General features: G+C 38.7%; 1 protein-coding gene across 1 annotated transcript in view; it reads left to right on the top strand.

Moving 5' to 3' along the window:
- The first annotated feature begins 152 nt into the window (after positions 1-152).
- The window catches only part of N4BP2 (NEDD4 binding protein 2), a 76206-nt gene continuing 61875 nt past the window's right edge, over positions 153-14483 (top strand). Inside the window, exons 1-3 of the mRNA XM_023753633.1 lie at positions 153-496; positions 4955-4984; positions 8458-8551. Coding sequence (XP_023609401.1) covers positions 8522-8551 — 30 coding nt within the window. The 5' untranslated portion in view covers positions 153-496; positions 4955-4984; positions 8458-8521. The remainder of the gene's footprint in view (positions 497-4954; positions 4985-8457; positions 8552-14483) is intronic.

Genomic DNA, 14483 nt, shown 5'->3' with positions numbered 1-14483 from the left:
TCCTGGCTCCTGGCGGGCCTCCAGGCCCCAGCGCCGCCCTCCCCGCGCCGGGGGCCCTTCGGGTTCCCGCCGGGGCCGCACCGGGCGCCTCTCCGAGCGTCTCCGCCGTTTCAGGCGGCGCGTTCTTGGCCCCCGGGGCCACCCGAGTCCGTAGTCGTGGCGGAGCTGTGTATGGACTCACTTCTGCACCCGGTTTGATGTCTGAATATTGCGGGGAGACCTTCGCCTCCCTGCTCCCCACTCCCCGCCGCGAGCTTGACCCTCACCGGGACCCTGCTCGACCCCGCCTGTGTTCCGGACCCTCTCCGAGGTGTCCGTTTGGAAATCGGTTTTCCGTAGAAGAGTCAACTTCATTCTCTTTTGGTTAACACACTTTCTTCCCCCCCAGAAATAGAGCTAAAGTAAGAAAGAAAGGAAAAAAAGTGTTGGTGCCAGATCGCGTTCCGTGTTGCCTGTAACGAATCTCCCTTTGGGCGAGTCTGGAACGCGGACCGAGGTGCGCGGCGCGGGCGGGTTTGTGTCGGTGCGGGCCGCGCGGCGGCTGCGGGGGCCCCGCGGCGGGTCCCACTCGGAGGCGGGATTGGCTGGGTGTCCTGCTCGGCCTGGTGACGCCGATCCAGAGGCGCTTCTTGCCCGGAGACTGGTGAACTCAGAAAAGGGGGGGCTGGTGGCGCCCCGAGAACAAAATCCTGGCGCTCTACCTTCTCCCACTTCCTAAAAACGCCGTCTTTTCATCCCAGCAGCAGCCTTTTCGTCCTGCTGTTCGTCACTGTTTTCACTCCAACACCAACCCCTCTTTTTGTAACTCGTTTTCACCCTCACCCTTCAGTGGTCAGTGAAAGAAGTCTTACTCACTTGAAATGTCAACATCGTGGGTTTTATGTTTTGATGATCAGTGTGGTTCGATTTTTTTCTTCTTACGTTTTTAAAGATCAGCAATGACAACAATTTTTATTCTTATGCCAGAGCCTTTATTATTTAGGTGGTTGTGCTAGGATGGGGCCTGCAGTGGTGGAGATGGTGCGAATAGGAAAGTAATGGCTGCTTTTTTCCTACAAGGAGGCTACGAATTAATTCATGAAAAAAATACTACCGAATAAAAACAAACAAAAAAACCAACCTCCAGTACAAATCAGCATACCGTTTGTGTACCTGTTGTTGACTCCAGTTGCTTTGAGGAGAGTAAAGAGGATGGGAGGGTTGTACTTCATAGAAAAAGTGCATTTAAGTGCTTTAAGTAGGCATAGTATCTTGTACACGATAGAGGCTAAGTAAATATTTTCAGTGTAGGTGCATTTTTTAATACTGAGGATTTTTCTTTTAAAAATCTCAGACCTTCATGATTATTTATAGTGATGTGTGTCTTTTGGTAAGCAAAGAGTAAACACGTGAGTTAGATAATACCTCTGCCATCTTTGTTTTTCTTGCTTTCAGCCTTTTCTATGCAAAATTCACATTGTAAGTCTTGGGGTGGAATCTCAATTTGTGAGGTTATGCATTAATCTTAGATCATTGTTAAATGCCTTTAGAAGTAGTTTGTTTGAATTAAAGAGATTGAACTTTTTTTTTATATTACCATGCCAAGGCAATGCGTAAGTCAGATGTCATTACATACTCATCACCCTGATTCTCATAATAAAAATGGCTACCATTTAATTTATATATATATATATATACACACACACACACACACACAGTGGGGCCTTGACTTACGAGTGTCCCGACTAACGAGTTTTTTGAGATACCAGCTGTCTCTCAGCCGATTTTTTGCATTGAGTTGATAGAGTAATTTGAGTTAACGAGCTGGGTCTCGGAACGAATTAAACTCGTAAGTCAAGGCCCCACTGTATATAGTAGTTCCCCCCCTCCCTTATCCCAAGTTTTGCTTTCTGTGGTTTTAGTTACCCATGGTCAGCTCTGGTCCAAAAACATTAACTGGAAAATTCCAGAAATAAACAATTTATGCTTTAAGTTGTGTGTGGTTCTGAGTACCTCACTTCATGTCATCACATAGGCATTGTATCATCTCACATCACAAGAAGTATGACTACAGTACAGTAACATATTTTGAGAGAGAGACCATATTCACATGACTTTTATTACAGTACTAGAGGCCTGGTGCACGAGATTCATGCACTGGGGTGGGGGGTCCCCTCAGCCGGCCTGCACCCTCTTGCAGTCTGGGACCCCTCGGGGGATGTCTGCCTGTTGGCTTAGGCCCGATCCCCAGGGCATGTATGTATAGAAAAAAACATAGTATATAATATGTAGGGTTCAGTACTATTTGCATTTGAGGTATCCACTGGGGCCTTGGAATGAATCCCCCTCAGATAAGAGGGGACTGTGGTATTGGTTTGTGGCCTGAACATTTCCCCCTCTACCTTATAATGAGTAATTCAATTTGCTTATATAAAACCATATGTAGATTTTAGCATTACTCTGAATTTTGGTATATTGAATTTACTTTTAAGCACCTTTCTATCCACTGTACTAATGTCTTTAAAATATGGTTAGATGGAACCCGGCCGGTATGGCTTGGGTTGAGCGTCGACCTATGAACCAGGAGGTCATGGTTTGATTCCCGGTCAGGGCACATGCCCTGGGTGCCAGCTCGATCCCCAGTAGGGGATGTGCAGGAGGCAACCAATCCATGATTCTCTCTCATCACTGATGTTCCTATCTCTCTCCCTCTCCCTTCCTGATATCAATAAAAAAATATTTTAAAAAATAAATAAAATATGCTTAGATAGAAAGTTGGCAGGCTGTTGGAAGAATCTCAGCATTGTCCTCCAGAAATCATTTTATTAGTACATCTAGATTGAGGTTAATCAGTTTGTGCTACCTAAACTCACATAATTTCAGGAATTAAAAAAACCATTTCATTAATTTCCCTGGGGGAATAAACTGGCTAAGTAAGCTAGAATTTTTGACTTTTAGTCAGTGGAATTACTGGATTAAAGAACCCGCATGTTGCACTCGCCTGAGCAGTGGGTTTGGGTGTACCAATTTCACTAAACTTTACTGACTGATGGTGGACACTATATTTTTCTAAATATGAGTTGTCTGTTCAGATCCTTTGATCATCTATTGGGTCTGTATCTCTTAAAGCTTTGAGTAGCACCCAAACATATGGTTATGGTTTTTTCTTGAAAATATTTTTCTTTAGTTTGCTCTTTGACTTTTTGGTTACTTTTAATTGTCAGAAATTTAAAATGTTCATACATGAATCTGTTCTTTTGCTTTGTCAATGCTACATGCTTCCAAATTAAGAAATTTCATTGTTCCACAGATGTGGTAGTCAATTTTTCCTAATATTTTAAAAATTTACTCTATAATCAGAATTTATTTTAGAATAAAGTGTCACATTACTTTAACTATCTTACAAATTACTGTTAAATCATTTTAACACTATTAACAATTTTCTCTTACCCTCCTGTTTTAGAAAGCCCATCTTTTTACATATAAATTTTGAGATGTAATTAGGATTATTTCTGGACTCATAATAGTTTTTGATCTTTTATTCGATTTTTGTAGTTGTACCACTTAATTTTTCTATGTTTTATAGTGTGCTCTAGTATTTAGTAAGGTGAATTTCCTGTCTTTTCTTTTTAAACATTTTAATATATCCTTTCTATTCATTAAATTTAAGAATTAGTTTGGCCCTAGCCGGTTTGGCTCAGTGGATAGAGCATTACCCTGTGGACTGAAAGGTCCTGGGTTCAATTTTGGTCAAGGTCACATGTCTGGGTTGTGGGCTCAGTCTTCAGTAGGGGGCATGCAGGAGGCAGCCGATCAGTGATTCTCTCTCATCATTGATGTTTCTCTCTCTTCCTCTCTGAAATCAATAAAAATATATTTAAAAAAATTAGTTTGGGAGACGGACATGAATAATACTTAATTTTCTGTTCTGAAGCAGGGCATCTATTTTTTTTTAAAAAAATTCATTTCTGCCCTTGAATTTATTGTTTCTTCTGTCTGGAGTATATTTTTACTGTTCTCCTTGTCTTCCTCCCCTTAAACTCTCTGTTAACCTACTTCAAGATTTAGGTGGTTAGTCTTCCTTTCTTTCCCAGGAAAGATAATCATTTACTATGTATTTCCATTATGCACTTATTGCTATTGTGGGGAAAGGGAAAAATTCCCCCTTTCCTCCTCTGAGTCTTTTGGCTGATTGAATAATTAAATCGACATGAGACAGATTGACGAGAAGTTAAATTTTATTTGCATGGGAACTCCACATACTAGTACATGAGAGGTTCAGAGTCAGAAAGGGAAAATGAGGTATATTTGATATTTTGAGCTAAGGATGAGGTAAGGCACCTTGGAGTTTCTTCAGAGTGTCATTTGCAGGATGATAAGAACAAATGTTCAATAATTAGTAGTTTGCCCTGCCATATAGATAGGTCAAAAGAGGTTATTTCTGATCTGTTAACATGGGCAGGGCCCCTAATTCAAATTCTTCTAGGTAGTTAAGGGGACTGGGGGCAGAAGTTTCTCTTGAGCCCAAGGGTCTTGGTTGCCTTTAGCTCAAAATAATCTGCATACCATGGAAGCACATGTTGGGGTGACTTGTTCTGAACTCTTATACTACATATTGAGCTAACTCCTCCCTCTAGTAATTGTGAGCTTCACTGAATCTTACCCATTTTTTTTTCCCTTTGCTTAACACTCATCCCAACACTGTAGGTATGTAGGTATTAAATAAATATTGGCATAAAGGAGATATTTTACTTTTAAAATATTTCTCTCTATGCTGTTAATTCTCTAATCTCTAACCCAAAGCTCTCTCCTGATAACTGCCTTATATATCATCTATATTCATGATCTGTCCGTTTGTATGCTTCTACACATACCTTAAACTCGGCATGTCCAAAACTGTAGTCCTCAACCTTTCCTCTCCCATTCTCAAATCAAAAATATGAAACAAACTGACTGTTTTCTGTCTTTTTTCTAGGGGAAGATTAAATGAGATACTGCATGTGTGGTAAGAATTCAGTAAATAGTAGACTCAGCTAATAATAACTTGGCAGAAATATGTGCTATTTATTGTCTTTTTTTTCCTTTTCTGATTGATCACTGAGTCCTGTTGGATTATTTTTTCTTAATATCTCTTGAATCTCTGCCTTTTCTTTATCCCCAAGGTTTACTCCATGGTTAGCATCGTCTCTTACCTGGATTGCTGCAATAGCCTCCTGAGTGTTTACCCTCTTCCAGTCTTGCTGTCCAACCCAGTTTTCCCACAGTAATTTGTCTAACACATTTGAGCATGTAACTCCTCTGCTAAACACCCTTCTTGTGTGATTTTTTTTTATTGCCTTCAAGAAAAGTCTGAATTTCACTTGGTTTTCAGGATTTTCATGATCTGGCTTATTTATCTTTTCATCCTTTTTCACTTTCTCCCTTTGCCCCCAGTGCATAGTCGTATTCAGTTACTTGCATTTCTCCCTTAAGATTCTAAGTTAGAAAAAAAAAAAAAGATTCTAAGTTAGTTAAATTTGGCCTGAGTACTGAAGCTACCCCTGTCTGGAATGCCTTCCCTAGTTCCCTATTTTCCCCCCTTTGGTTTTGTTAACTCATACTTGTCTTTCAGGTCTCAGTCAGGTGGGGGTATCTGATACCCATGAGTTTGAGTTGTTTCTCTATAAATCTGTTTTCTGTTATTATACTGTAGTAATTGCTTGCTTATTTGTCATCTTACCAGGTACTTGTTAGGGTGAAATGAAAGAAAGGTAAAGTGACTATCTTAAAAAAATGATGTGATTTGCACAGAATATAAGGGAATTAAATAGTAATTTGGGGGTTTACCTAGTAGGAAAAGGAAAGACATATCTGATGGATGGAAGTTTTCTAAGTCAGGAAAGGCATACTGGGTAGGCTCTTTTACAGCTTCAGTGAAATATATCTTTTTGACATATAATTTTCATTTAATTAGTTTCTCTGTTTATTAGTTAGGACTTGTTGGATTGCAAGGAACAGATATAGTTTGAAATAATCTATGGAGAAAAAAGTTACTGGTTCAGTAACCGTACAGGGTGGGGTAAAAGTAGATTTACAGTTGTGAGTACACAGTTTATTATTGTTTTATTATTTATCAATTGTATTATCTTTCATATGAACAACTATAAACCTACTTTTGCCCCACCCTATATAACAGAAGTTGTATGGGTAGAGATGGCCAATAGCTGATAAGGTGGGAACTTGCCCACAATGAAATTTTCTATACTTAGAGTCTGTGCGTACTGGCATCATTTCTCCTACTGCTAATATGCTTCTTTACATGGTGAGAGTGTTTCTGGCAGCACAGGCTTAGTTACTTGTAGCCGCATGTCAGTGGCTCTAGATAGATTTGGTCACATGCCCATCCCTTGACCAATTACTACAGCTGAAGGCAGGAAGTACTATGCTTAGTTCAGCCTAGGTCATGTGATGTGCCCATGTATGTGACCTAGGGTCTCTTAGCAGAAAATAGACACCTAGTGGGGATGGAAGGAGAAGGAGGAATTCTGGGAAGATAAAAAATTTCCATTATGACCCCCGCCCCCCCAACCCCTTTTATAATTCTTAACCCAGTGAACTGCGTCCAGCATGGTCAGTGGTGAACCTGAGTGGGCAGGGTGGTGAAGGATTAAAGAAAACAGACAATAGAATATAGCTGGGGCTAGGTAGGACACTGTTCTCGGATGGAGAGACAGTTTCACAGCCTGTAAGCCGAGTCTTTATTTTACTGGTATAGTCAGATCCCACGTGGCAAAGCAAGGGCGTGGTCAAGATGTTTACAATGTTCTCACGAGTTTCGAATCTGCTTAATTACATGCACCTGAGAACTCAAGCTTTGTTTTGGCAGCACTTGCTGCACCTCCCGCAGCCTACATCACTCCACAGGTTTGGACCATAAGGTCAAGCTTACAACCATAGCCTTTGGCTATGATTGTGCTGGGAGGGTTTTGCCCTCCAAGCTGGGACCTGCACGTGGCTTTGCCACGACAGGACCATGCCCTCATTAGTCTGAGGCTTGAACCTGTCCAAATGCTGTAGCCGCTCTCCACAAACCAGCCTTCTGATTATAAATTTATTTTCCTAGGTACTTTATTTGTGGGAAAGAGATGCCCTGTACTATGGATCTGAGTATTCCAGGTACTGAAATGATAAGTCCAATATTTTAAAGAACTAAATTGGCTTTTTGGTTTGTGCTGGCATATAACAAATACTTGTTGAGCTGTTTGCTAAATAAGACATCTATGAGATGCTAATGCTTATAGGCTAGTAGTCTAAACAAATAAATGCAAAGGTGCTAAGGTAAAGGTATATATATCTAGGGTGTAGTGGGAGCTGTGTCTAAGTCAGACTTTGGGATAATGGAAAACTTTCCTGAAGGGAAATTAATAGAGTGAAGAAATATGGTTTGGGTGGGATGGGATGGGTAGAACGACTTAGGGCAGAACCTGTGTAAGGCAAAGAGATGTGAAATAAGTAATATCTGTGGCATGGTACTTTGGCAACGGCTACATCACTTATCAACCTTTCACCTAATGACTGACTGACTTTCTCACTTAATAACTTTAGATTTCATTGCTAACTGTTCTTTTTTTTGTTTGTTAATCCTCACCTGAGGACATTTTTCCATTGGTTTTTAGGGAGAGTAGAAGAGAGAGGGAAAGACGGAGAGAAACATCCATGTGAAAGAAACACATCATCGATTGGTTGCCTCCTGCGAGAGCCCTGACTAGGGCCCTGGGCCTGGGAGAAGCCTGCAACCAAGGCATGTGCCCTTGACTGGAATCGAATCTGGGACCCTTTGGTCCACAGGCTGACACTCTATCCACTGAGCCAAACTGGCTAGGGCAATAACTGTTGATTCTTGATCAGCTCTTTAGTTATGGGTTATAAAATGGTAATCAGTTTTGGATTTCATTGTTCCTTTTAATTAGTCTTTTTTAAAAAAATGTTTTTATTAATTTTTAGAGAGAGAGGAAGGGAGAGGGATAGAGAGATAGAAACATCGATGAGAGAGAAACATTATCCATAGGCTGCCTCCTGCGCATCCTCTACTGGGGATTGAGCCAAGCCACCAACTGGGGCGTATGCCCTGACCAAGAATCGGACCAGCGATTTCTGGTTCTTGGGTCCATGACATAGTCTTCTTTTATAGAGAGATTTCCCTCATTAAATAGGACTATTTTGTTACCTTGAAGTAACATTTTACTTAAAAGGCAGAATAAATGCTTAGTTTTTCCCCCTTATATAATCATTTCCAGACTGTAATAGTCACCTCCACTGAGGGCAAATGAGGTTGGTCTTTTTTCTTTTTCTTTACTTTTGTGGCTTTTGCTTTAGAATATCATATATATTTATATTATAAATATTATATACTTGTGGACCTCTTTTCATTTAAGATTATAGTTTGACATAAACTTACCTTTATTTATGTATTATAATTTTTATATATGTTTTTTATAGTAAGAAGACATTATTTTGATAATAGGAAGAGCTGTATAGTTTGCAGATATCAACTGTGGCCTTAATGAGCACATTGATAGCATCCAGACAGACAGTAAGTATTATTAAAGTCATAGAGTATGACTTTACACATAGGTTTTCAAGCTTTTAACAGATTTTGTTACTAGAATTTCTCAAAGAGCTTTGGTTGCATAAAACATGTTGACCCAAAAAGCCTTCAGAACTACATTGTGGTCCTGGTTTTAATATGTGTTTTAGTTTTTCTGTTACTAAAATGTCCCTTCTTCCTCCTTCATATTTTACATGTTGTTAGCCATTCACAGATATTATTATGCACCTGTATTTGTGCCTGGGACTTAGGCTAAGTGTCAGATTGGAGTTTATGTCATAATCCATGTCCTCAGGGAACATGGCCGATTTGGGAAATATGCTCATACAGATGAAAATTTGCCAGTAAAACCAACACTGTGAGGCTCTAAAATAACTAAGCAAACTAATACTGGCAGTAAGTAATGAAGGATTATAGACAATGTTGAAGAATAATAGAGAAATACACCTTCTTACCATTCTTTGGCCAAAAGCTGTATATTGTTCAGCAACTAACTTTTTCCCCCTTAAGAATGTGTTTCACATCTTTCTGGTTTTTATATACATCTGTATTTGTATTCCACCTTAAACTGGAGTAGTATAGAGGGAAGTCCAAGATTCAGCTTTAATTGATAATAGTGATTGGTTTTTTCCTGATTATGAAAGAATGTATACATAATAGATTATTTAAAAAATATAAAAGTAGTTCATAAAAATATAGTGTGTTAAAAATAGTTACTTTTAATTACATTATCCACATATTTTCTTTCTAGTCTAATATTACAGTCTAATCCAATCCCATTTGGGCGTCTGTATAAATTACATATAGTTTTGTGTCTTGCTTTGTTTTGTAGCACTTTATAAAACTCCAATTAGATAATATCTAAAATATTTAATTATTACTTTTTAATTATTTATTTTCAATTAAATCATTATGGTTGAAAGTATTACATAAGTCCTCTTTTCCCCTCATTTACCCCTTCTAGCCTGCCCCCACCCCCTGCCCCAGACCTTCACCACCCTATTGTCTGTGTCCATGGGTTATACATGTATATCTATATTTATATACTATAATAGATATAGATATAATAGATACAGCTATATATGTATACAAGTTCTTTGGTTGATTACTTCCCACCCACCCTCCCCTGCCTTCCCTGGGGTTAGGCAAAAGTTCCTTTTCAAAAAAAAAATTTATTTTTGCTGATTTCAGAGAGGAAAGGAGAGGGAGAGAGAGAGAGAAACATCAATGATGAGAGAGAATCATTGATCGGCTGCCTCCTGCACACCTCACACTGGGAATGGAGCCCGCAACCTGGGCATCTGCCCTGACCCGGAATGGAACCATGACCTTCTGGTTCATAGGTCGATGATCAACCATTGAGCTATGCCTGCCAGGTGGGATAGGCAAAGATTTCTTAGGACAGTATGAGTATAAGTGACAAAAGAAAACAAATAGATAAATTCATCAAGATAAAAATTATTTGTGCTTCAAAGAACACCATCAAGAAAGTATAACGACAACTCACAGATGAAAGAAATTATTTGATAAGGGAGATGTATCCAGAATGTATAAATAACTGTTGCAGCTCAGTTATATAGATGTCAACCTTAAATTTGAAAATGGGCAAAGGGTCTAAATAGGCATTCCTTCAAATGTCAGTAAGCACATGTAGTGATTGTCAACAACAGTTATTAGGGAAATACAAGTCAAAACCACAAGGATAGCATTAAGGTGGCCATAATAAAAAAAGATGGACAATAACATGTTTGGTGAGGATACAGAGAAATGGGAGCCTGCATTCATTGTTGGAACTTGAAAATGGTGCAGCCTCTTTGAAAAACAGTCTGGCAGTTCCTCAGAAGGTTCAACATAGAGTTACCGTATGACCTGAATATATTTTGAATTTAGAACTGGCAAGATTTGCTGAATGATAAGGCAGGAAGTATGAGGGAAAGAGGAGGCAAAAAAGACTTAGCTACAATGGGAGAACATATTTGTCAATGATACATCTGATAACGGGTTAACCTCCAAAATTTATAGGAAACTAATACAACTCAACAAAAGGAAGATAAAGAATCCAATTAAAAAATGGGCAAAGAACCTAAATAGACACTTCTCCAAAGTTGACATACAGAAGGCCAAAAGGCATATGAAAAAAATGCTCAAGGTCACTAATCATCCGAGAGATGCAAATCAAAATGACAATGAGGTACCACCTCACACTTGTTAGAATGGATATAATCAATAAATCAACAGACAAGTGTGGTGAGGGTGTGGAGAAAAGGGACCCTTGTACACTGCTGGTGGGAATGTAAACTGGTGCAGCCTCTGTGGAAAACAGTTTGGAGTTTCCTCAAAAAAATTAAAAATGGAACTACCATTTGACCCAGTGATTGCACTTCTAGGACTATATCCCAAGAATTCAGAAACACTCATCAGAAAGAATATATGCACCCCTGTGTTCATAGCGTAATTTACCATAGCTAAGATTGGGAAACAGCTTAAGTGCCCATCAGCAGATGAATGGATTAAAAAACAGTGGTACATCTATATAATGTAATACTACACAGCTGTAAAAAAGAACCATTTGCAACATCATGGATGGACCTGGAGAGAAAGATAAGTATCACATGATTGCGCTCGTATGTGGAATCTAATGAACAACATAAACTGATGAACAAAAATAGAATGTCAAACCCTAGAGCAGCGGTTCTCAACCTGTGGGTCGCAACCCCTTTGGGGGTCGAATGACCCTTTCACAAGGGTCGCTTAAGACCATCGGAAAACACATATATAATTACATATTGTTTTTGTGATTAATCACTATGCTTTAATTATGTTCAATTTGTAACATAATGTAACACAACATGAGGAACTGTATTAAAGGGTTGCGGCATTAGGAAGGTTGAGAACCACTGCCCTAGAGGGAAGGCAGGGGAGGGTGGGGGTGGGAGGAAGAGATCAACCAGTGAACTCATGCATATATGCATAATCCTTAGACACGGACAGTCAGTGGTGAAGGCCTGCAGGGGAAGGGGGTAGGTGAGGGCAATGGGGGTGGGTGTGGGGAAGGGGTCATCTGTAATACTTTCAGCAATAAAGTTAAAAAAAAAAGACTAAGTTTTTTAGTCTTAGCAACTGAACATTGCTATTAGCTGAAATTGAAAGGACTGTAGTTAGGGCAGGTCTGCAGTGGAGTTTCATTACACTTTTAGACACCTGGTGTGATGTCTATTACATACACAAAGTGGAGGTGTTCAGTGGGTAGTTTTATGTGGTTGTGGGGTCAGGGAAAAGAGGTGTTGGGTGAGTTCACTAAAGGAGTGGGTTAAGTCTGGAAAAGAGATCCTGGGACTAAACTTTTTTTTTTTTAATATGTTTTTATTTCAGAGAGGAAGGGAGAGGGGGAGAGAGAGAGAGAAACATCAATGATTAGAGAGAATCATTGATCGGCTACCTTCTGCATGCCCACACTGGGCTTTGAGCCTGCAACCCCGCCCATATGCCCTTACCGGGAGTCGAACCATGACCTCCTGGTTCATGGCGAGCTAAGCTTTTGATCACTTACTCCAGTTTCCAAGTTGAATGATGTGAAAATTCTGAGCCTCAGAAGATAATTGTCCTTAGGATGTGCTTCGGAGAAGGGATTTACCAGCTGTGTAAATGTTGCTGATAAGTCTGGCTGTTAGATTTAATTTTATTTTCTATTGTTGCTGGTATGGAGAAATGTAGTCCAGCAACCTTGCTAAATTATTTGGGTAATCTAACCGGTAACCTGTAGTTTCTCTTGGATTGTAGTATATACATGCAGTCGTATTGTCTGTGAATAATGATAGTTGTACTTTTTCTTTTCCAATTTTTATATCTTTTCAAGTCTTAATATGTTGGCTATGACTTCTGGTACAATGTAGCAGTGTAGAATAGGAATGGTAATGGCAGTCATCCTTATCTCATTTCTGATTGCAGAGGGAAAGCTTTCAGCATTTCACAGTTAAATACAATGTGTGTGGGTTTTCTTTCTTTTTTGTAAATACCTTTTTTATTTCCCTTCTATTTTTAGTTTGTGCAGAATTTTTTTTGTCTTGAATGGTTGCTGACTTTTTCAAGCAGTTTTTCTGTGTATGTTGAACTGATTATGTGATTTTTCTTTGTTTTGTTAATGTTAGGGATTGATTTACAAATACTAAACATATTCTTTAATAAATTCTGATTAATTGTGATATATTTTATAAATAATTAATGTAAGTTTTATATTTTATATATCACTCATATAATTTATGTATCACTACTATTTTGTTTAGGAATTTTTGCATCTGTTTTCATGGATGAAATAGGCCTGTAATTTTTTTTTCTTTTAATGTCCTTGTAAGGTTTTGGTATCAGGGTTATTCTGGGCCTCATAAAATGAGTTGGAAAGTGTTTTCTCCTTTTCTTTTCTCTGGAAAAGTTTGTATGAGATTGGTGTCAGAGGTTAATTAGTGGAATTGACTGATGAAGTTATCTAGACCTAGAATTTTCTTTGTGGGAAGGTTTGAAGTTACAGATTCCATTTCTTAATTAGATACAGAATTATCAGATCTTGTTTCTTTTATCAGATATGGTATGATTTGTATTTCAAAAATATAATACATGCACTTAGTTTAAAGTTTAAAATTTATTGGCATAAATTATTTATGATATCCTCTTATCTATATATATAAAAGCCAAGTGACCAGAATGACAGGAACAATCATTCGCTATGACACGCACTTCGTCAGCCAACTGGCCTGATTGAGGCCCCGATCGGGCCCCCACCAACCTCCTACGGCCTCCCTCCCCCGCTGGCCCAACCCAATCGGCCTTCATTGGGGCGGGATGGCTGGATCCCACCCATGCACGAATTCGTGCACTAGGCCTCTAGTTTTTTATAATATAGCTGTGGACTTGATAGTGATATATCCTTTTCTTCATTTCAGATATTGGTTATTTGCACTTTCTTTTTTTTGATCACTCTTGCCAGGGATTTATCATTAATACTAGTTTTTAAAATAGTTTTTTTTAATTTCAAAGAACCATCTCTTGTCTATATTGATTCTTTTTATACATATTTGTTTTCTGTTTGTTCTGTAGTTTTTCCTTCTTTCCAGTTTCTTTGGGTCTGATTTACTGTGTTTTGTTTTTTCTCCCCTGAATGGTTAGATTGGATGCTTAGATCGTTGATGTTTCAGCCTGTCTTTTCTGATATATGCATTTATATGCATCTTCATCTATGCATGACTTTAGTTGTATCTCACAAATTAGGATAGATAACATTTTTTTGGTTATGTTTTTTTCTTCCTTGATTGATATGATTGTGATTTTTCTTCTTAGGCTATTGATATGATGGGTTACATTGATTTTAAAAAATACTGAACCAACCTTGCATCCCTGAATAAATTGCAAAAAATCCCTGGAAAAATTTTTTGTTTACATATTGCTGATTTATATTTGCTAATATATTTTTAAGGATTTTTACATCTGTAGTTCCTCTTTATTTCTGGAAGGATTTTATAGAGTTAGTGTTAATTTTCCTTAAAAATCTTTGGTAGAATTCTCCATTGAAGCCATTTGAGCCTAGGACTTTTATTTTGGGAGTTTTAAAATTGTGAATTAAATTGCATTAAAAGTCATAGGGCTTTTATTTATTTACTAGAGGCCCGGTGCACAGATTCGTGCACCGGGCCTCTGGTATGCATAATAAGATCTTTTTTGGGTTAATCTCTTCCTACCCTTCCCCCCTCCCCCCTTCCCTCTGGAGATTCATCAGTCTTGTTCAATGTTACCATGCCTTGTGGTTTCCACCTCCTGCCGTGGAGTGTCTGCCCCCTGGGGTCAGGACATGTCATAGCTACTGGTCGTAGGCCGTTGACTGGTGCTTAGGCTATATATATATATATATATATATATATATATATAT

The sequence above is a fragment of the Myotis lucifugus genome, unplaced genomic scaffold, assembly GCF_000147115.1.
Source record: "Myotis lucifugus unplaced genomic scaffold, Myoluc2.0 scaffold_48, whole genome shotgun sequence".
Classification (NCBI taxonomy): Eukaryota; Metazoa; Chordata; class Mammalia; order Chiroptera; family Vespertilionidae; genus Myotis; species Myotis lucifugus.
The sequence above is the reverse complement of the archived record's forward strand: the minus strand, read 5'-3'. Positions and strand labels throughout refer to the sequence as shown.